The following is a 23058-nucleotide window of genomic DNA, read 5'->3' on the forward strand; positions in this document are numbered from 1 at the left end:
TAGAAAAACATCTGATGTTGTTGATTAGGTGTCATAACTATGATAATGGGTTTTATTATTGATATGGGATAATTAGTATTGTACATATAATTCACATTGTACTAGTGTTCTTTGCACTGTAGTTCTTTGTACAAAACAATTGAAAATCCCCCTTCCAGACCCGCTTAACTATCTGACTAAATACTCGTAATGATTTGAGGGAAGGGTGTTGGATACTTGGGAACAAGGTAAAGACCAGATATTGAGAGAAGCTATAATTGCTTCATAGAATGTTGCATTATCTTGGTCATGAGGATTATAGCTAAAGCCAACATTTGTTGCCTGTTCCTACTGCTCCTTGGGGAAAGTGGTAGTGTGCTTCCTTAAACCAGTACTAATCACATCTTGAAACTTCTATGCTGATCTGTTTGAAATCTCAGGCTATTGACACATTACTAATAGTTTCCTTAGATTTCTCAGTTTACTGGAGAAAATCCTGGGGGAAATTGTTATCTTTGTCTGGATTTATTTGTTTGGCAGTTGTTGTGTACTGGATTCAATTGAGTTAATTTGGAGTTGTGCATCATCCAGAAGTGAATTACACCTTGGAATTGAATCGAGTTATTCAGTTGATTTTCAGATGATGTGCTCTGTGATAATCCAGTCACTGTAACATCACAGGAACTCAGGGCATGTAATTATATACTGTAATACTACAATAGACAGATAATCCCAGATGAAAAAAAGGTAGTGAGGGAATACAACAACACACTTTCAACAAGATGCTTTATTTATGAAATATGTTGCAACAAGCCTGTAACATTCAAAGTAATGTGGCCAAACTAATGAAGAACAAATCAACAAGGTAAATTTGGCTTCAGGGACTTTCATTCCCATTATTGCACTGATCACATGTCCACTAACATCAAGTAGTTTTGAGGAGTCTCTGTGTGGATAATAGTGGGTGGTTGGGGAGCGGTGCCTTCAATTATGACCTCTGTCAAGTGATGTCCTCAGCTAGTTGCATTGAAGGTCTTTTGAGTTTATATCATTCCAGTCCTGGATCTCGAATTTCCACTCTGCAATATGCAGTGGCAGAAATCACCTTGCCCCTGACGTGCAATGACTTTTCAGTTGGCATGTGCACGTGCCCTCTCTCTGTACAGTCTCTCCCCCCTCTCTACCCCTCTCTCTTCCCCCTCTCCCTCTCTCTGTCTCAATCTCTCTCCCCCTCTCTCTCCTTCCTCTCTCTCTCCACTTCTCTCTCGCTCTCCCCCCCACCCCCTCCCTCTCTACCTCCACTCTCTCTCCCTCCTATATATCTCCACCTCTCTCCTCCTCATTCTCCCCTTTCTCTCTCCCCCCCTCTCCCTTCCCCCGCTCTCTCTCGCTCTTCCCCTCTTCTCCCCCTCTCTCTCTCCCCCCCTCTCTGTTTCTCAGCATGTAAGTTTCAATTTGTGATTAGTACTGGTTTAAGGGTGGGATAGGAGGGAGGTGATGAGTGGGGCAGCAGGACGATAGAGGGGGAGGAGGAGTTAGGGTGGGGAGAAGGAGGGGGCAGTTTGGAGGTGAGGAGGGATAGTGGGGGAGGAGGGGGATAGATGGAGAGGGGAGGGGCTTCGGGAGAGGATAGGGGTTTTGGAGGGAGGGAGGGTGTGACGAGAGAGAGGGAGAGGAGAGGAATGGAGTGGGGGAGGGTAGGAGTAGAGGGGAAAGAAAAGGGTGGAGTGAAGAAGAGGAGGATGGAGGCTGGGTGATTTGGGGGGAATGGAGGAGGATAGAGGTAGGAAGAGGGATGGCGAGGTAATGCAGGAGCGAGGAGGAAGGAGGAAAGGGAAGGCGTGAGGTGAGGAAGCAGAGGAGAGTTGTTGGAGGATGGGGAGAGGGAGGATGATGGAGGAGGGGAATCGGGACTGGAGAGGGAGAGTGAGATGCGTTCACATTGATCTTATTTTTTACAAGTTATTGCCATTTTGAACTCTATAAATGTTGCGGTTGCTCTCCCACTTGCTGGCCATAGTTGCGTCATAACGGGGATCACGGGCATAACAACAGGAACCCATCAGTTGCGCCCACGCAGTTAGGGGCTATGGGTCAGTGGTGGAATACTGCCTTGGGGGACATGCCCAATTGATCCACACAAGGTCTAGTATGTATATAATTAAAACTCAAATCTTGACCACTTCCTATTTGCATTGCATATTGATTTTTAGAATAAATGCTACCACTTATGGCTGTGATTTTTGGCCATCGTACTGAGACTCCCACTCTGGTGCGCAGGCCAAGAGGATTTTTCCCTTTGATGAAAAATAAAATACTTATTAATGTCTAAAGAATGTTGAGATTCTCTGTCCTGTCAATCACACCATTCCCCTTTTGGTGCGAGGGGGGAGGGACTATAATACCCAGAAGTGTGGACTGCCTCAGTCTCTGCAAGATGGGGGAGCGAGAGGTCACGAATCTCAGTCTGAGCTGTGAATAACACTGAACACATGTCCATTAAACTGTGAGTGGTTTTACTGACCTGTGAGTGTATTTAATGTGGTTTGAAAAAGCAAATGTGGTGGTGGATGGTTTCAAAAAGTAAAGCAAATGTGGTGGTGCTTGGTTGGTTTGAAAAAGCAGAGCAACTGTGGTGGTGGTTAGTTGGTTGGAAAAAGCAAAGCAACTGTGGTGATGGTTGGCTGGTTTGAAAATGCAAAGCAAATGTGGTGGTTGTGGTTGTAGGTTTGAAAATGCTTACAATTAAAAGTCTAAACTTGACCGCTTCCTGTTTGCACTCTATATTGATTTTAGAAAAAAACGCTATTGCTTGTGGCCATCTTACTCAGAGCCACCCTATGCTCATTAGGTGCAGAGGATTATTCCCATCGATGAAAAATAAAAGAGTTATTTGTGTTTAAAAATGTTGTGCTTCTCTCTCCTGTCAATCACGCCATAAAGGCCTCGCCCCTTCCGGTGGGAGTTTGAGGGACTATAAAACCTGGAAATGTGGGCGTGGCTTAGTCTCTCCAAGATGGGGAGAGAGAGATCACGACTCTCTGTCTGAACTGTGAACCAACTGAACACACTGAATGTCAACTGAACACACTGAATGTCTACTGAACTGTGTGTGGTTTTTATGTGTTTTTTTAATGTGGTTTTTATGTGGCGTTTTGTGGTGTTTTATGTGGTTATGTCGTGGTTTCACCCTGCTTGAAATAGTATGAAATGGTATGAAACTGCATTTGAATTTGGTGACCTTGCACCCTACATGAAATGGTTTGAAACTGCACTTGAATTTGGTGGCCATGCACCCTGCTTGAAATGGTATGAAACTGCATTTGAATTTTGCGGCCTTGCACCCTGCTTGAAGTAGTATAAACCAATAGAATCAGAAGACGAAAAGTCTACAAACCGAAAGGATGGGACGCCTAAAAGCCAACGAACCGAAAAGCTGCGTTGCCTAAAAGCAAACTTACCAAATGGCTGCTCTGTCAAAACGCCACCGACCGGAAAGGCGGCGTCGCCTACAAGCAAAAGGACCGACGGACTTGACGTTGCCAGGGGGTGGGACTTGTCAGCGATTGGCCCAGACCCCCGCGTCCATCACATCACTGTGAAGGCATGAACATTGCTCCAAACCTCCGCTCCACCCGACCCGCAGCCCGCGGAGGGTGGCCTTGGGAGAGTGGGTGCTGCACACCTTCGGCCGCTTTCAACTAGGTGCTTGGGTTCAGATTGCCCAGTCACCTATGGATTGTGTAGGAAAATGAACCCCACGCTCCCATCTCCCCTTCTCTCACCCCTCTTCTCTTTCTCCCCCCTCTTTCTCTCCCTTCTCTCTCTCCCTTCTCTCTCCTCCTCTCTCCCCTCTTCTCTGTCTTCTCTCTCCCCTCTTCTCTCTCTCCCCTCTCTCTCTCTCTCTCTCTCTCCCCTCTTCTCTGTCCTCCTCTCTCTCCCCTCTTCTCTCTCTCCCCCTCACTCTCCACACTTCTCTCTCTCCTCCTCTCTCTTCCTCTCCTCTCCCCCTTCTCTCTCGCCCTTCTCTCTCGCCCCCTGTCTCTCCCTTCTCTCTCTCCACCTTCTCTCCCCATTCTCTCTGTCCTTCGTCTCCACCCGCGGGAGCATCCCACAGTCACTGAACGCGATGGACCGCCATCGGACCACAACCTCCACGCCATGGTGATTCACACGCACAAAACAGGCAGCATCTCTGGAGAGAAGGAATGGGTGGCGTTTCAGGTCGAGACCTTACAGACGCACTCTGAAGAATGGGTGGAGATGGAGGAGGGAGAGAAGGTGGAGAGAAGGGGAGAGAGAGAAGGGAGAGAGAGGGGGTGGAGAGAGAAAGGGCGGGGGAGAGAGAATGGGGAGAGAGAGAATGGGAGAGAGAGAAAGAAGAGAGAGGGCGGAGAGGAGATGAAGAGCGACGAGGAGAGAGAAGAGTGGAAGGAGAGGAGGAGAGAGAGAAGAGGAGAGAGAGAGAAGAGGGAAGAGAGAGGAGGGGGAGACAGAAGGGAGAGAGAAGGGAGAGAGGGGGGGGTGAGAGAAGAGGGGAGAGAGAAGGGGGAGATGGGAGCGTGGGGTTCATTTTACCACACAAGCCATAGGTGACTGGGCAATCTGAACCCAAGCACCAAGTTGAAAGCAGCCGATGGTGTACAGCCCCCACTCTCCCACGGCCACCCTCCGCGGGCTGCAGGTCGGGTGGAACGGAGGTTTGGGACAATGTTCATGCCTTCACAGTGACTGACAGCCTTGAGTGCCTGAGCTGCCAGCCCAAGAATCCATTCGGCCCACAATGTCCATACTAGCCCTCTGGAAACCAGACACTTCAGCCCACACCAGCCATACTAGCACTCCAGAAAGCCCCCCTCCCACAGGCCACCAATATTGGAAGTGGTAGATTGGGGGACCAGCCCTCTTGTGTGAACATGGGACCCAACGGATCCCACATCTATCTATAAATATATCTATAAAACTCTGGGGCTATCCGTCCGCCTGCCGTCCGGATCCCTTTCTGCCTTTTGATTCATGCCTGATACTCGCAGATGTCCAATCGGAATGTCCGATGCTCGTCGATGTCCAATCGGAACGGATCCATTTGCATGTACGGCTGCCGGCTGCATTTCTTCCTTTGATTCATTGCCACGCCCAATCCAGACGCTCAATCTCCGAGATCTTTTACATTTCGGTAGAGATTTCGCTTTTCTTTCTAAGCATCCGCTCCTCATTACATTTCGTCGTGTTGAAGTACACGTTTTTAATCAAATCCTTCTCCCCCCCCACCCCCAAGTATTTCAAAAATAAACTGGCTTCTCCATTTACATGTCAGCTTGCAACACACTTCGAAACAAAGTTGCAAGACAGGAACACTCTGAACTTTTCACTGCTGCAGCAGGCAGGGAAGGTGTCATTGGATTTTCTTTTAAATCCACTGCTGAGGGAGGCACGGCAGTGTTGGAATCTTACTTTTGAGAATAGCTTCAATTCCATTGGAGGAGATGGGTACATGGTGGAATATTGGGTTGGGGGATCACATCATTGGGGGAGCAGACCCAACGGGTCTGCACTTGGTCTAGTAATCTACTAAAACTCTCATCTTGTTTGTTTGTGTGTGTGTTTGTGTACCGGCAACCACGCCAAAATGATACATGATATAGCTACAATTTTGGCCCACCTTACTCACCATGGTTCTGTGATGTGCTGTAGCAAGTATTGTTCAGATTGATGCTATATGTTACAAGTTATTAACATTTTAAACTTTACAAAAAGCACTTTACAAAACCACTTTTCAACTTGTCTTGCCCATCAGCCGTATTCGACGTCATAATGACACTACAATGGAATCCCGAATATCATTGAAATAAACATTTAATTGTAGGTGATTTTCATTGTGGGTGTATGGGAGTGTGGGATGGGGGGAGGTGAGGAGTGGTGGAACAGGTGGCTAGAGGTAGAGGAGGGGGGTAGGGAGAGAAATGGAGGGGAAAGTGGGGGAAGTGAGGAGGGACAGTGGGGGAGGAGGAAGGATAAAGGGGGTGGAAGGGGTTAGAGGGAGATGAGCGGGGTAGTGGTGGTGGTAGGGTGGGGCATAGAGGGAGGAGAGCAGTGGGGGAGGTGAGGAGGGTGAGTGGGTGTTTGGGATAGGGGGAGGTGTGGAATTGGGGAGCAGGGGGATAGAGGAAGAGGAGGGAGCACGGAGGGGAGAGGGGTGATGGAGGGAAAGGGTGACTGAGGGTAGGAGATGGAGAGGAAGGGAGAGGTGAGGGGTCGTGTGGGGGAGGGGAGGTGGAGGGAGGAAAAAAGAGGGAGGGTGAAGAGGAGGGGGAGGCAGTGCTGGGGGATGAGGGTGAATGGAGAAGGATAGGGATAGGAAGAGGGATGGCGAGGTAATGGAGGAGGGTAGGTGGAAGGGAGAGAGGGAGTGAGCAGAGGAAGCAGAGGAGGGTTGGTGGAGGGTGGGGAGAGGATGGATAATGGAAGACATCCACAGGGGACTGAAGAGTGAAGTATTGTACTTCCGATGGCGCTGGTGCCAGCAGCCTCCACCTTCAGCTGGGCATCTTTTTGTTTTTTTGTTTATTTAGTTATGTTGATGTGTGTTTTTTATGATTTTTTTAATGTCTTTATGTGGGGGAAGAGGGCATGGTGCGGGGGATACCGTCCTTCAGCCGCTTCCTGGTGAGGACGTTACTATTATTCGAATACAATACAATACAATACAAGAGTGAGAGTGAGATGTGTTCACATTGATCTTATATTTTACAAGTTATTGTCATTTTAAACTTTAAAAACGTTGGCTGTGCCTGCGCAGTTGGGGGAGTGTTGTCGTGACTCGCGTCGCAACGGGGATTTCTGGTGTCACAACGGGAACCTGTCAGCCGCGCCTGCACAGTTTTGGACTATGGGTGAGTGGTGAATATTGCGCTGGGGGAACAGACCCAATGGGTCCACACTTGCTCTCGTGAAATATAAATGCATAATGATAGGTCATGGCTAGGTTAATTGGCTTCTGTAAATTTCCGTTAGTGTGCAGGGTGTGCAAGTGGGATAATATAGAACAAGTCTGTTTCCATGCTGTATCTCTCTAAATTCTACAAATTTCCTTCTGAATGAGATATTTCGTTAAGTGTTGAACACAATGACTTTTACAATTGATATAATGTGAACTTCACATGCTACTTGCAATACATTTATTAGGTATAATGGGGTACAGAGGTTTATATCATTGCAGAGAGATTTTATTTACAGTGAATAAACATCAACTCTCATTTTTTGTGGAACCAAATGGGTCACCATAACATTCCCTTCAGAACATGTTGGTTTGGAGTTTGATGCTGATAGACTTTCACTCCTGATTAACAGTTGAAAAAAAGGCTATGTAGTTTTCAGTCCAGTAGGTAAGTAAGATGTGGTCCAAAGATTCTGTTTAAAACAAGAATATCAGTAGTTAGCCCACGCAATATTTTTATTGACTAATGCGAAGTACTGTGAGAGAAACTTCGGTGTGTATTGACAGGCAATTTGCAACAGAAAATCCTTCCAATCAAATCTACATCTCAAAAGTATTTTTATGTTGAAGTTGCTTTAATCCATTGACCTCAAAAAGAGATGATGAAACAATGATATCTAAGTATTGTCCAGGGCATTAGTAATCCCCCTGCATGGCACCTTTTTTTCAGGGTGCCAGGTGGGATGAACAAGGTTGAACAAGTTAGGGCTTTATTCTTTGGAGCGCAGATGGTTAAGGGGGGACTTGATAGAGGTTTTTAAAATGATGAGAGGGATAGACAGAGTTGACGTGGAAAAGCTTTTCCCACTGAGAGTAGGGAAGATTCAAACAAGGGGACATGACATGAGAATTAAGGGACTGAAGTTTAGGGGTAACATGAGGGGGAACTTCTTTACTCAGAGAGTGGTAGCTGTGTGGAATGAGCTTCCAGTGAAGGTGGTGGAGGCAGGTTTGTTTTTATCATTTAAAAATAAATTGGATAGTTATATGGATGGGAAGGGAATGGAGGGTTATGGTCTGAGCGCAGGTATATGGGACTAGGGGAGATTATGTGTTCGGCACGGACTAGAAGGGTCGAGATGGCCTGTTTCCGTGCTGTATTTGTTATATGGTTATATGGTTATATGGTTATATGGATGTTATGTGCATTAAATATTTGGGTTGCAGCTATTCGTAATTGGATGAGAGATCAGGAAGTGTTATTCCAGGGTCTACCAATGACAGGTAACTGAGTGAGATGGTGAATTGTGAGGAGGATACAAAAAGGTATCAGGACAGTGTAGACAGATTGATCAAGTCGGAACATGATGGACATGCAGTATAATGTGTATAAACATGAAGTTGTCCACGTAGCAAAAACAGAAAGACCAAATTTTTCTTTACATTGGGAAGAATAATCTGTCCAATGTATGACTGTCATTAGAACAAATATATATGCAGTAAATAAAGACACAATGTGCTGGAGTGACCCACCAGGTCAGGCAGCATGTATTGAAAATAATATTCAAACACTTGCCAGTATCCACCTATCACTTTCTAGACCTTCTTGCCCGCACCTCTCTTCTAGGTTTCACCCACCTATCTACGTTCTCCAGAGATGTTGCCTAACCTGCTGAGTTATTCCAGTACTTTGTCATTTTTGTACACCAGCATCTACAGTTCCTTAAGTCTGTATTCATACATTTGTGGTCTTGGTAAGATCAGGCTTACAATATTGTGTGCTGTGTTCATCTCCTTACGTAAGAAATGATATAGTTGCCATTCTCTAAGGCGTCCAGTGAAGATTCACCAGATGGATTCCCGGAATGGTGGGAGTAACATACAAGGGGAGATTAAGTGTAATACTTTGTTATTACTGTCTAGAGTAATGTGAGAGGTTTTCATTTCAATTGTGACAGGATTAGATTGATCGGATGATTAAACGCGGCATTCCCTGGGCGAGGAGAACAGTAAAGTACAGCACAGGAACAAGCATTTTGGACCATGATATCAGTTCCACTTTTCTGGCAAATACAAGGGGGCAGATTATTATCTCAATGGGGTTAGGTCATTAGGTAAGGGGGAGGTGCAGCGAGACCTGGGTGTCCATGTACACCGGTCACTGAAAGTTGGCGTGCAGGTAGAGCAGGCAGTGAACAAAGCTAATGGAATGTTGGCCTTCACATCAAGAGGATTTCAGTATAGGAGTAGAGAGGTTCTTCTGCAGTTTTATAGGGCTCTGGTAAGACCACATCTGGAATATTGCATCCAGTTTTGGTCTCCTAATTTGAGGAAGGACATCCTTGTGATTGAGGCAGTGCAGCGTAGGTTCACGAGATTGATCCCTGGGATGGCGGGACTGTCATATGAGGAAAGATTGAAAAGACTAGGCTTGTATTCACTGGAGTTTAGAATGATGATGGGATATCATATAGAAACATATAAAATTATAAAAGGACTGGACAAGCTAGATGCAAGAAAAATGTTCCCAATGTTGTGCGAGTCCAGAACCAGGGGCCACAGTCTTAGAATAAAGGGGAGGTCATCTAAAACTGAGATGAGAATAAACTTTTTCACCCAGAGAGTTGTGAACTTGTGGAATTCCCTGCCACAGATGGCAGTGGAGGCCAAATTACTGGATGGATTTAAGAGCGAGTTAGATAGAGCTCTAGGCTCTAGTGGAATCAAGGAATATGGGGAGAAGGCAGGCACGGGTTATTGATTAGAAACATAGAAACATAGATATTAGGTGCAGGAGTAGGCCATTCGGCCCTTGGAGCCTGCACCGCCATTCAATATGATCATGGCTGATCATCCAACTCAGTATCCCGTACCTGCCTTCTCTCCATATAGCCACAAGGGCCACATCTAACTCCCTCTTAAATATAGCCAATGAACTGGCCTCAACTACCCTCTGTGGCAGAGAGTTCCAGAGATTCACATTGGGGATGATCAGCCATGATCATAATGAATGGCGGTACTGGCTCGAAAGGCGGAATGGCCTCCTCCTGCAACTATTTTCTATGTTTCTATGTTTCTATATCTATGTTTCTATGATTCTTCACTGCAATGTTTATCCAAGGCAAATTCATTCAATCTAGTTGGCCTCCACAAAATAAATAAAAAACATCCTTAGCTACAATTACTTCAGAGTTGGTGGTAGAAAATATTGCAAACATTTTATTTGAATGGAATTCCAATGTGATCAGCCTATGGTGAAGTAGGTTGCTTGTGATTAATTTTCAAATGTCAAAATTCAACTAATTTCTATGAACTCACCTACCTTAATTATTTGAACATGCTACGGCTCATTCTGAAGGGACTGAATATTTCTGCATTCAGAGCAAAGAGTTGCAGTCTGGAGCACAGGTCACCATTAGACATTATATCCCTAACTTTGACTCACATTGTGGTTGAAAGAAAATCACAGCTCAAAGACTGAGTTTGCTCATTTGCCATTACAGCTATGAAATTTTTGATTAAAATTGCTACAATACAATATTATTGTTGTTGGAATGGTGAGATTCATATTTCAGATTGTCACACGGATTATAATCCTGTTCAACGAATAAAGTAATTTCCTTCTTTTAAATTTAATTTCGATGTGTGAGTGTTACAAGCAAGGCCACAACTTAGTGCCTGTTCCCAGTGGCCCTTCATTGCTTTCTAATGGAACTGATTGTTTGATACAACTAATAGCCTTTAGGTAAATGTTTCAGCCTCTGTATTGGAATTACGGGTAAAAGTGGATGGTTGATAGACAACATGACTCTTCCCCAAAATACTTACATTTCTGAGCTATTAAACAATTTGACTCTGATTCAATCATAATTAAGGTGTATTGAGTTTATTCTAACCCGAGCATCATGCCACAGTGTTGTTATGATGACTGTCTAAGATTAAATATATAGTCATACAGTTTGGAAACAGGCCCTTCAGCCCAACTCGCCTACACCGGTCTACATTGTCCCAGTTACCCTTGTCCCACTTGCCTGCGCTTGGTCCGTAACCTTCCAAACCTGTCCTATCCATGTACTTGTGCAACTGTTTCTTAAACGATTGGAATGTCCCAGCCTCAACTAGGCAGCTTGCTCCCTACACCCACACTGTGTGAAAAAGTTACCTCTCGGATTCGTATTAAATCTTTTCTCTTTCACCTTGAACCTATGTCCTCTGGTCTTTTATTCCCCTACTCTGGGTAAAAGCCTCTGGGCATCGACCCGATCTATTCTCCTCATGATTTTGTAATGGAAAATATAAATCAATAATCTGTATTAGCCTAGAAACATAGAAAATAGGTGCAGGAGGAGGCCATTCGACCCTTCGAACCAGCACTGCCATTCATTGTGATGGTGATCGTCCCAAATCAATAACCCGTGCCTGCTTTTTCCCCCATATACCTTGATTCCACCAGTCCCTAGAGCTCTAGCTAACTCTCTCTTAAATCCATCCAGTGATTTGGCCTCCACTGCCCTGTGTAGCAGGGAATTCTACAAATTTACAACAATCTGGGTGAAAAGATTTTTTCTCACCTCAGTCTTAAATGGACTCCCCTTTATTCTAAGACAGTGGCCCCTGGTTCTGGGCTCACCCAGCAATCTGCCCCCTTGTTTTTGCTGCCAAAGTGGATAACCTCACATTAATCTATATTATCCTGAATCTGCCATGCATCTGCCCACTCACTCAAACTGTCCAGGTCACCCTGTAACCTCCTACCTTCCTCTTCACAGTTCACACTGCCACCCAGCTGTGTGTCATCCGCAAACATTCTAGTGTTGCTCCTAATTCCCTCTTCCAAATCATTAATATATATGTTAAACAGTCGTAGCCCCAACACTGAGCCTTGCGGCACTCCACTTGCCACTACCTGCTATTCTGATAATGCCCCCTTCACTCCTACTCTTTGCTTCCTGTCTGCCAACCAATTTTCTATCCATGTCAACACCCTACCCCGAATACCATGTGCACTAATTTTAGTCACCAGTCTCCCGTGCGGGACCTTATCAAAGGCTTTCTGAAAGTCTGGATACAATACATCCACTGGCTCCCCTTCATCCATTTTACTTGTCTCATCTTCAAAAAATTCCAGAAGATTAATCAAGCATGATTTCCCTTTCATAAATCCATGTTGACTTGGACTGCTATTCAAATGCCCCATTATTCCCTCTTTAATAATTGTCGCCAGCATCTCTCCCACCACCGAAGTCAGGCTAACTGGTCTGTAATTCCTCATTTTCTCTCTCTCGCTCCTTTCATGAAAAGTGGAATGACATTAGCTATCCTCGTATCCACAGGAACTGGTCCTGAAGCCATTGAACATAGGAAAATGATCATCAATGCGTCCACTATTTCTGAAACCACCTCCCTGAGGACCCTGGGATAGGGGATTTATCATCCTTCAGTCCCATTAGCTTAACCAATACCATTTCTCGACTCATGAAAATTTATTTCAGTTCCTCTACCCACTTAGATCCTTTGTCCTCTAGTACATCTGAGACTTTGTTTGTGTCTTCCTTAGTGAAGACAAATCCAAAGTACGTGTTCAACTCTTTTGCCATTTCCTTGTTACGCATAATAATTTCCCCCGTGTCTGCCTTCAAGGGACTCACATTTGACTTTGTTACTCTTTTTTCCTTAACATATCTAAAGAAACTTTTATTGTTCTTCTTTATATTCCTGGCCAACTTCCCCTCGTACTTCATCTTTTCAGCCTGTATTGCCCGTTTTGTTTCCTTCTGTTGTTCTATGATTCTGTTTCCCAATCCTCTGGCTTGTGGCTACTCTTTGCTGTGTTATACTTTCTGTAATATTTCTGCAACCAATATTGTCTATATTGCCCTTACTACAACAACTTTAAATTACTAATCTTATTCATAAATATGCGAAAAGGATACATTCAGCCATTTTTAAAGGCATCTCATACACAGTGCCTGGAAGAGGCTTCACTCACCAAAGGCGGAAGGTGATTCAAAAGCCATTGCACTTAGTCCTCACCAAGCGGCTCAGTATCTGAGAGATTGGCTGAGTTTAACTCTTCACGGCTGTTGAGAGATTAGAATCAATGGAAAAAAAGCATCAGTTCTGATATTCATCATCTCACCTACCTTGATTGATTGTTTATTACCAACTCTTCTGTACATTCACAATAAATGGTGAGTGATGGCTGAGCCAGTAACATTGCCCATCTTAGTTGTCCTTGAACTGAATGAATGCTGAGATCGAAACATAGAAACATAGAAAATAGGTGCAGGGGGAGGCCATTCGTCCATTCGAGCCAGCACCGCCATTCATTGTGATCATGGCTGATCGACCCCAATCAATAACCCGTGCCTGCCTCCTCCCCATATCCCTTGATTCCACTAGCCTCTAGAGCTCTATCTAACTCTCTCTTAAATCCATCCAGTGACTTGGCCTCCATTGCCCTCTGTGGCAGGGAATTCCACGAATTCACAACTCTCTGGGTGAAAAAGTTTTTTCTCACCTCAGTCTTAAATGGCTTCCCCTTTATTCTAAGACTGTGGCCCCCTGGTTCTGGACCCACCCAAAACTTTTGAACATTTTTCCTGCATCGAGCTTGTCCAGTCCTTTTATAATTTTATATGTTCTATAAGATACCCCCTCATCCTAAACTCCAGTGAATACAAGCCTAGTCTTTTCAATCTTTCTTCATATGACAGTCTCGCCATCCCAGGGATCAATCTCGTGAACATACGCTGCACTGCCTCAATCACAAGGATGTCCTTCCTCATATTAGGAGACCAAAACTGGACACAATACTCCAGATGTGGTCTCACCAGAGTCCTATACAATTGCAGAAGAACCCCTTTACTCCAATACTGAAATCCTCTTGTTATGAAGGCCAACATTCCATTAGCTTTCTTCACTGCCTGCTGAACCTGCACGCCAACTTTCAGTGACTGGTGTACAAGGACACCCAGGTCTCGCTGCACCTTCCCCTTGCCTAACCTAACTCCATTGAGATAATAATCTGCCCCCTTGTTTTTGCCACCAAAGTGGATAACCTCACTTTTATCTATATTATACTGCATCTGCCACGCATCTGCTCACTCACTCAACCTGTCCACGTCTCCCTGCCACCTCCTAACATCCTCTTCACAGTTCACACTGTCACCCAGCTTTGTGTCATCCGCAAACTTGCTAGTGTTGCTCCTAATTTCCTCTTCCAATATACAGGGTAAACAGTTGCGGCCCCACCGGTACTTTGGACTACATGTGTGGGGTAGGAAAGCAGACTCCCTCTTCGAAAGAACATGAGTGAATCAAATAGGCTGCTCTAACAATCCAGTCATTTCTTTATCTCCTCATATTAATAACAATTACAGAAGCACTTGGTTGGGCGCTCAGTCGTTCTTTTAATGAATTTGTATTTCTTAATTTCATGAACTGAATTTCGCGTCTGTGTGTTGGGGATTGGAATTTGAACATTTCGAAATCATCACTGCTTGCGGATTATTCATACAGTAATTTAGCCAATATGTTACGACTCCTCTTATCATTCAAAACAGATTACTGCCGATAATTTAACAGCTTGTTGGAACTAGGAAATGTTGTGTGAATGATACACACATATCGACTGATTGAGCCATTTCATTGGATTCCACATTGTAATTTCTGTGCAGTTTACACTAATGCTCATTCAAAACTAGGCTGCATTGACGCAAGTGACATAACTTGTCTAAACACATCAATTTAAGCAGCACCTCTAAAATCCCAGGCTATTAAACCAGGAAAATTAACTATCATTTGGCCACAGGAAAGGAAATTAGGACGGAGGATGAAGACTTACATAACAAGAAGCAGCTTGGATGACTAACAGAGACAGTCTGAAATATATTGTTGGATCATACAGCACATAATAGGCTCTTCAGTCCATCATGCCCATCTATATGGTACACCATTCATTCATAGCAAAAGGATTTGAGTATAAGAGCAGGGAGGTTCTACTGCAGTTGTACAGGGTCTTGGTGACACCACACCTGGAGTATTGCATACAGTTTTGGTCTCCCAATCTGAGGAAATACATTCTTGCCATAGAGGGAGTACAGAGAAGGTTCACCAGACTGATTCCTGGGATGGCAGGACTCTTATATGAAGAAAGACTGGATAGATTTGGCTTGTACTGCTAGAATTTAGAAGATTGAGGGGGGATCTTATAGAAACTTACAAAATTCTTAAGGGGTTGGACAGGCTAGATGCAGGAAGATTATTCCCGATGTTGGGGAAGTCCAGAACAAGGGGTCACAGTTTAAGGATAAGAGGGAAGTCTTTTACGACTGAGATGAGAAAATCATTTTTTACACAGAGAGTGGTGAATCTGTGGAATTCTCTGCCACAGAAGGTTGTTGAGGCCAGTTCATTGGCTATATTTAAGAAGCAGTTAGATGTTGTCCTTGTGGCTAAAGGGATCAGGGGGTATGTAGAGAAGGCAGGTACAGGATACTGAGTTGGATGATCAGACATGATCATATTGAATGGTGGTGCAGGCTCGAAGGGCCGAATGGCCTACTCCTGCACCTATTTTCTATGTTTCTATATTTCTATTCTAATCCCATTTAGCAGCACTTGTTTCATAGCTTTCTATGTCTTCACAATTCAAGTACTCATCCAGGCGGTTTTTAAATGTAGAATTCCTCAAATCCCCTCGAACTACCTTACTCCTCCGTTTAACCAATGTTTCTGACATATTTTGGGATTGTTTAGAAATGGGAAAGGGGGAATTCCAGAGCTTGAGACCCAGGCTGCTGAGGACACACTACTGTGATTTAAACTTAGATGTCAGTGGATAGAAAATTTGACAATCTGAAAGAGGTCGCAAGGGTGGTGGTGGTGGAATGGACTGAGGCCACAGAGTGGTGGAGCATTTGAAAGTCCCCTTGAACTATCATCATTGGTCCAGATTTCCATCCTTTACCTTCTCCTGATATTCATGAGTCTTTCTATGTATTTCTTCACTGCCATCTTTTTCCGGATACGGCTAAAGTTGTCGGTGAAGATCGAATCAGTGTGGCGTTTGGAAGGAACATCATCATCTTGGGCACTGTTTAACCAGACAACAATTCTGTTAGTCTCAGCCAGGATGGCAAGTTGCAGAATAAAATAAATAGCCTTTGAACTCCAACAACAACTCCTCCCCACCATTCTTGAAACATGTTTTATTTAAATTGGTATTGGTTTATTAAATAATGTGAATGCTCATTCAGAATATTTTTGATCTGCATCTTGAGTATCTAATACCTTTCCCTTGAATCATATGGTGGAACATTTAACCAAATCTCAAAGAGCACCCTTTTATGCTACCACCTACTGTGGAAGAAAATCTTCAGTAAAATACACTTCCCATGACACTGTAACTAATTACAAATACAGACACTGTCCTAGGGGGTATTTGTTAATCATAACCCAGCTGGCCCCCAGAAGGAGCTATAAATTTTACCTTGCCAATTCTGCACTGAAACCGTAAGTTACTTTATTTATTCAAGACCATGAAATTCTGCCTCCAGAAAAAACAAACAAATCTGTGTCACCAGCATATTCTATTACATTACAATACAAAGTGTTTCCTGAAACACCCCATGAAACTATCCCTTCACTTAAAAGGCTCCATTATTTATAAAGGCCCAAGAGCCAACTAATGATGAAATCTGGAACAAATATTAAACTGCTGGAAGATCTCTGCAGGTCAAGCAGCATCTGTGGTAAACCCGGTTATTCATGCCTTATCTCATAAAATGGTAAATACACAATAAAACGCATTGAGCTAATTCATTAGAAATACAGTAAACATTTGACTATAATTCCCATGTTCATATCATATTGTTATATTCACCCATTTCTGTCTTAGTATATTTGCAGAAAACATGCAACATTTACTAGAAAAGATTGAGTGTTATTTAGGCTTTCCCCAAAACGGGATTGGTTTTCTAAGGCAATATACGCAATCAAAAATAAGGCAATTCACAACCTACTAGCGAAGGATACATTCCCTGCAGGATATTTTGCATGTTGAAACTGCAATTCATCATTCAGCTGAACAGAAAACAAAATGCTGGGACAGCTCAGTAGGTCAACTAGAAACAGCCACAATTTCAACCCCCTCTGCCCACCCCATCCCCCACCCCTCACAGATGCTACTGAGTTTGTCCAGCTGGTTGTTTCTTGATGCAAATCCCAATATATGCAGTCTCTTGTGGAAGAACATTACAGACAAGTACACAAACTAGTGATAAGCAGATGCAGAAAATATAAAAAAAAGCTTGGATAGAAAGCAAATGTGCAGAAGCACGAGAAGCCAGGGACAGAAATGACACCCGTACATTCCACCGCATAGCCGGAGATCTGGGAGATTGCAGTTGTAGCTCTGGTGCCCCCATAAAAGACAAGAGTGGGAGAGTACTTCTGGCAGAAGAAGAGCACAACACACAATGGGGTGAACACTTCAAAGAGATATTGAATCGACCTCAACCCGCTGAACTGTTTGTCTTCCCTGAGGAGGAAGATACTCTAGAACAAGAGGTGGAGGTTGGACCAATCACAGAAACGGAAGTTGCAAATTCAATTAAGAATCTGAAACGTAACAAAGCAGCAGGCCTCGACCAGATTGCAGCAGAATCACTAAAGAGCAGAGGGGAAACATTAAGGGAAACTCATAAAGCTATGTAATGCATGCTGGGAAGGAAAATGTGTACCAGAAGATCGGAGGAAAGGAGTCATAGTGAAATTGCCAAAGAATGGAGATCTTAGCGATTGTGGAAACTGGAGAGCGATCACGTTGTTCTCAGTCCCAGGAAAAGTGCCTTGTTCTGTAGTGCTACATCATCTTACAACAGGTTTAGATATGAAACTCCGTGATGAACAAGCTGGATTCTGCATGAGAAGATCCTGCAGTGAACAGACCTTTGTGTTACGAAATGTGGTAGAACAATGCTGGAATTTCAGAAGCCAATACTAATAAAGTTTGTTGATTTGAAAATGGCATTCGATAGTGTACATGGAGACACCCTGTGGCGAATTCTTAGTGTATGACATCCCAGAGACTTTCATCATCTTCAAGGACCTATACGAGGGATCCAGTTGTTGCGTCAAAGTTGACTCAGGGAACACAAAATTATTTGACATTATCACAGGGGTAAGACAACGTTGCCTTCTATCCCCCTTACTGTTTAATGTCACGATCGACTATGTCATGCGGAAGATGATGAACAAATCTGACCGGAATACCGTGGAGAACAGGAAGATGCCTCACAGACCTATATTTTGCAGATGACATTGCACTACTAGCAGAGTCGAGACACAACCTTTAAGAGATGACAACTGCTCAGGAGGAGAATGCATCAAACGTTGGATTAAAGATCAGCTGCCAGAAGACTGTCCATGCAGAGTGGAGACCAGCAGTCAATAGACCAACTGATAATCAATGTGGAACCGTTTGGAAATGCCACAGTATTTACCTATCTTAACAGCATGTTCACAGCAGATGCAGACGTAGAGGTTGACATCAACTCCCGGATTGGTAAAGCTACATCAGTCTTCAGAGGAATGCAGCCAATATGGTCTAGTGGCAGATATCCAAGATGCTAAAAGTCAAGCTTTTCCAGTCTGTAGTCCTCCCTACATCCCTCTATGCCAGTGAGACGTGGAAAATCAATGTGAAGATGAAAAATAAATTGGATGCATTCCAGCAGCTGCTTGAGATGATCCTGAAGACTAGCTATAGAGACCACATCACAAACGAGGAGATCTATAGGAAAACTTCAATAAAGCCTCTCAGCCAGAATATAGAGGTACGCAGGATGGAATTTGCAGGACGTACTCAGAATATCACCAGAAGGTGCACCTATGATAGCAATGACATGGCAACCATATGGAAGAAGGAAAGGAGGCCGACCAAAACTCACATGGAGGCCAACATTCCAGAAGTATTTGCTAGCACAGGACGAAAACCTATCGATGGTGGAAGACGTCACACATGACCGAACAGAATGGTGAAAGCTACCTTCAGGTAGAAGGTACAGGAGCCTGAAGACTGCAACAACCAGGTTCAGGAATAGCTACTTCCCCACAGCCATCAGGCTATTAAACCTGGCTCGCACAAAACTCTGATTATTAATAACCCATTATCTGTTATTTGCACTTTATCAGTTTATTTATTCATGTGTGTATATATTTATATTATGGCATATGGACACATTGATCTGTTTTGTAGTAAATGCCTACTATGTTCTGTGTGCTGAAGCAAAGCAAGAATTTCATTGTCCTATACAGGGACACATGACAATAAACTCACTTGAACTTGAACTTGCTGTTCAATGCACTCATCAGTGTGGGGGGAATTGAGTCTAAGTCTTGTGTCTCAAATATCAACCACATCTGGTGATTTAGTTGCACAGGTGTAACTGTCGAAAAGTCTGCTGCATCGCAGTTAGGCTTTGCTTCTTGGACCTTTAGAGTTTACTGACCTATTGAGACCATCATATTCCTTCTTCCCTCATTATTAAACGTTGCATCATATCCCTTTGGAAAACCGATTCATGACTGTGAAATATTTTATCTGAACTTATTATGCCAATCTAAACGTTACTGCCATCAACGCTACCACAATCGTGTCCTTATGGGTGAATTATTCAACTAGTGTTTGAAATGTTTACAATTGAACACTCTACCCCCTGATCATTTCAAACTTTGCATGGACACGGGGTTTGATGTTCTCGCTGTTAAATCCCTAACTGTCATCCACCAATACATTTCAAATAGATGCTATCTCACATGAACACTCCTATCCACAACTCTTCCCAAACCCTTGGCATTCATCCCGGTGCCTTCGTACCTGGCTCTCTTCCCGATCAGGGATTCCAGGTATTTCCTGGCAGATAACTGGCCCAGCATCTTGCTGTACTCGCTCGTGAAGAGACCATCAGTGTGGCGCGTTGTTCTAGTGGGAGAAACAAAATATGTAAATGAATGGAAATTGGCGGTTCATAGCTATATCAGAAACCGGGGTACTGGGAGCACACGGCTTCATACTTCCACTTAATTGCATAATACACTGGGTAAATGCTTCCAATATTAACACTGACACGCACACACACGCACACACACACACGCGCGCACACACACACACACACACACACACACACACACACACACACACACACACACACACACACACACACAAGCATGTCATAGCAGAAGAATAGGCCCTTCTCCCCACAATAATTCCTCGATTTTATTCTCCCCACATTCCCACTAACGGCAACGCATATGTGTGTGCGTGTCTATGTGCATGTCCTTTGAATATATATATTTATAGAAGATAAATTTATCGACCAATGGAATCCGCTGCTCCAGGTGTCCAATTCTCAGATGTTCCCAACCTGGTAATGACGAAACGAGTCACTCACCTTGGGAGGTTTGCGGACAACTGGTAATAGAGCTTTTCACTGTCCACTATAGGGCTTTGGTAAATATCATTGTCGATTTCCAATGGTAACTGTGGCCGGTCCTCCTCACTCTGTCCATCGAAGCCAACTACATCTCCCAGTCTACGGGTGCAAACAGCCAGTCAAATCCGTCATTTGAATAAGTAGTCATTCTTGAAGTCACAAGCAACATTTAAATAAACCCGCACGGAGACTCTGAACAAGTATTGTTGTACAGCTATAAATGCACGTCTGGTCATTAATGGAAGTGACATCAGTTTAGCACCGACAGAGATAACGTCGAATTATTGGGATTAACAATTCAAACAGTAAACTGTGCCACACCCACAAAGCGCAATGAACATATTAAATGCAGTTTACACTCAATTCTGGTCCTTGCAATCAAACAGGTTTGCAGACGTTGGCTAGTTGTCGGGTCAAACAGGTTTGCAGACGTTGGCTAGTTGTCGGGTCAAACATTTTGGGAAAGGGAGAGAGATCGGTCAAAGCCAAAGGGAGGGTTGCGTGGAGAAAGCCAAGCGCTCTTATCGCACAGAACTTTGCCGGATGCCGAGATTGTACATTTTATCCCACCAGTTTTTCTCCAACTGAGCTATGATGTGGATGTGAAGATCCCTTTGCTGTTTCTGCTTCCCACCCAGGCATCATCGTTTCACCCCACCACCACCCGCGCCTGGGTGTTTTCCCGGCAACACGTCGCTTGGATCCATGGTCCCAGACCTCAACCACGTCCAGATTTTCAACCTGCCGGCGTTCATTAACAAACATTGGCAACATTGTATAAAATAAAGTGCCGTCAGTGATCAGGAACTGTACCCGTGGTTCATATTACCGGCGGCACTTGATGACCAGCCCTAAACTAAGGAAATCCATGGAACCTGCTCCTCATCGCACCCCGATCCGTGCTCCCCAGCCCCTCTCTCCTTCAGAGCTGTTACTGTTTTCTTCCTTCGTGTCCACAGACAACTGTCTCAAGGGGATAACCCTGGGAAACTTGTGAGTTATTTTTGATTTCCTGAACTGGGTCAGCATCTGTTGTGGAGAGAGACCCTCCCTGATCTGATAAAGTTAACCGTGCGATGTTTACCTTGAACTAGGGTCGCTGCCCACCGCTGACCCCTGAGACCAGAGGACGCCGAAGAGCACAAAAAGCGTCAACGAATGTGAGTCGAAGGTGATCACCATTTCGAACTATTCTGTAAACCAAATAACATGTTACTCCATAAAACCATTTGCACTGACTTCCCCCACCCCATCCTCTCCCTCCTCTGGATCCCACTTCACCGATCGCTTCAATGTTGAACGGTTTGTGAATATTATTAATCAATTAAAACAGTAAGAAGCTGTCATGTTCACAGAAGTTAGATGCGGGAAGACTCCCGTGATGAATGAGACGTGATATTGCATGTTTCGAGTCAGGAACGAGGTCGTTTGGAAAACCTACCAAAAGGAGCTCTCGCTGCCTTGGCGACGATCGCTGTCCTTGGTGCTGAAGACGTCGCCTGTGAAGCAACAAAAGTCTTCTCGACGTCGCTGTGCTTGTTGGACGCTCTTGCGGTGTCTTTTGAATTCTGCCCTCTGTCCTCTGTCCTCTGTCCTCTGTCCTCTGTCCTATGCAGAGCGAGATGCAATGCTCTTCCCTCTTTGCTGCTAAATCTGACTGTCAACAGCCTGAAAGTAGCGGGTTTTATACTATAGGTACGTCTCCGTCCACAAAGGTCGGTCACGGTTTCGCCCCAGTGAGAGGTAATAGGTCCTCAGCCAAAGACGTCACCGGCATTCCCAGTGGGATGGGAGCGTGTTAACATAGAGGGCCGAACAGTTAGTTGAGCAAAGTGCTCTCAATGGACAATTAACATCAAAACCAGAAACTCATGGCACTGCTAGACTTCCTCATTAACTGTAAAATAATTCCAGAACTCGACTAATTCTTGCGGCCAAGAAAGAGACATTTCGGTACATCGTGCAGCTGTTATCGCCAGCAACCTTTTATCCAGTTAATTCCACTCTTCCATTTTCTTGTCAAGTAGTGCATCCATCTCTCTTTCAGAGTTTATATATAACCTACCGCTCTCCACAGTTTCAGTAATCTCACTTTAAGCAACCGGCGATGAAGCCAAACATGATTTTGCCTGAGATTTGTACCGTCGCATTGTCAACGGATGTAATGTCTTCACACGAGGTGAATGTCACAACTATCCCCTCGGTCGTGTACATTTGAATATTGTTTTCTCTAACTTCAAGTAACCCCTGCATTCTCTCTCTCCATATTCCTTCCCCACCCATGTCGCACCAGCTTCTCGGTTTCGCCCAGCAAACAGCTACCAGTGGCCTGTTACCCTTATCATCGTTACATTTGTGCATATATTTCATTCATTGTTCAATATCTCTCTACATCATCGTCTATACCCCTCATTTCCCTTTCCTGGGGATTTTAGTCTGAAGAAGGGTCTCGACTGGAATGAAACGTCACCCATTCCTTCTCTCCAGAGATGCTGTCTGTGCCGCTGAGTTACTCCGACATTTTATTTAAAACAATCCCATTGTTTCAATCTCTCCACAAAAACTCTGTCGCCCATCTTATACAAGAGTATGGTGATTGTCGATGCAACTGATTAATGTGATAAGATAACTCGTACAAAGTAA

The 23058-nt window shown here is 44.2% G+C and overlaps 1 protein-coding gene across 3 annotated transcripts in view; it reads right to left on the reverse strand.

The window, feature by feature from the left end:
- LOC129699398 (VIP peptides-like) overlaps nucleotides 1-22054 on the reverse strand; it is a 32499-nt gene extending 10445 nt beyond the window's left edge. Inside the window, exons 1-7 of one of the 3 annotated variants that reach the window (XM_055639124.1) lie at nucleotides 21857-22054; nucleotides 21500-21608; nucleotides 20374-20514; nucleotides 19800-19904; nucleotides 15888-16013; nucleotides 12906-12996; nucleotides 6538-7389 (exon numbers count right to left, since the gene is read on the reverse strand). In XM_055639124.1, the coding sequence (XP_055495099.1) occupies nucleotides 12939-12996; nucleotides 15888-16013; nucleotides 19800-19904; nucleotides 20374-20514; nucleotides 21500-21597 (528 nt within the window). In that variant the 5' untranslated portion in view covers nucleotides 21598-21608; nucleotides 21857-22054 and the 3' untranslated portion in view covers nucleotides 6538-7389; nucleotides 12906-12938. Of the gene's footprint in view, nucleotides 1-6537; nucleotides 7390-12905; nucleotides 12997-15883; nucleotides 16014-19799; nucleotides 19905-20373; nucleotides 20515-21499; nucleotides 21609-21856 lie in introns of those variants that run through there. The other 2 variants (XM_055639126.1, XM_055639123.1) reach the window with 2 other exon arrangements.
- Nucleotides 22055-23058: the final 1004 nt, after the last annotated feature.

This window comes from Leucoraja erinacea, chromosome 8, assembly GCF_028641065.1.
Source record: "Leucoraja erinacea ecotype New England chromosome 8, Leri_hhj_1, whole genome shotgun sequence".
Lineage (NCBI taxonomy): Eukaryota > Metazoa > Chordata > Chondrichthyes > Rajiformes > Rajidae > Leucoraja > Leucoraja erinaceus.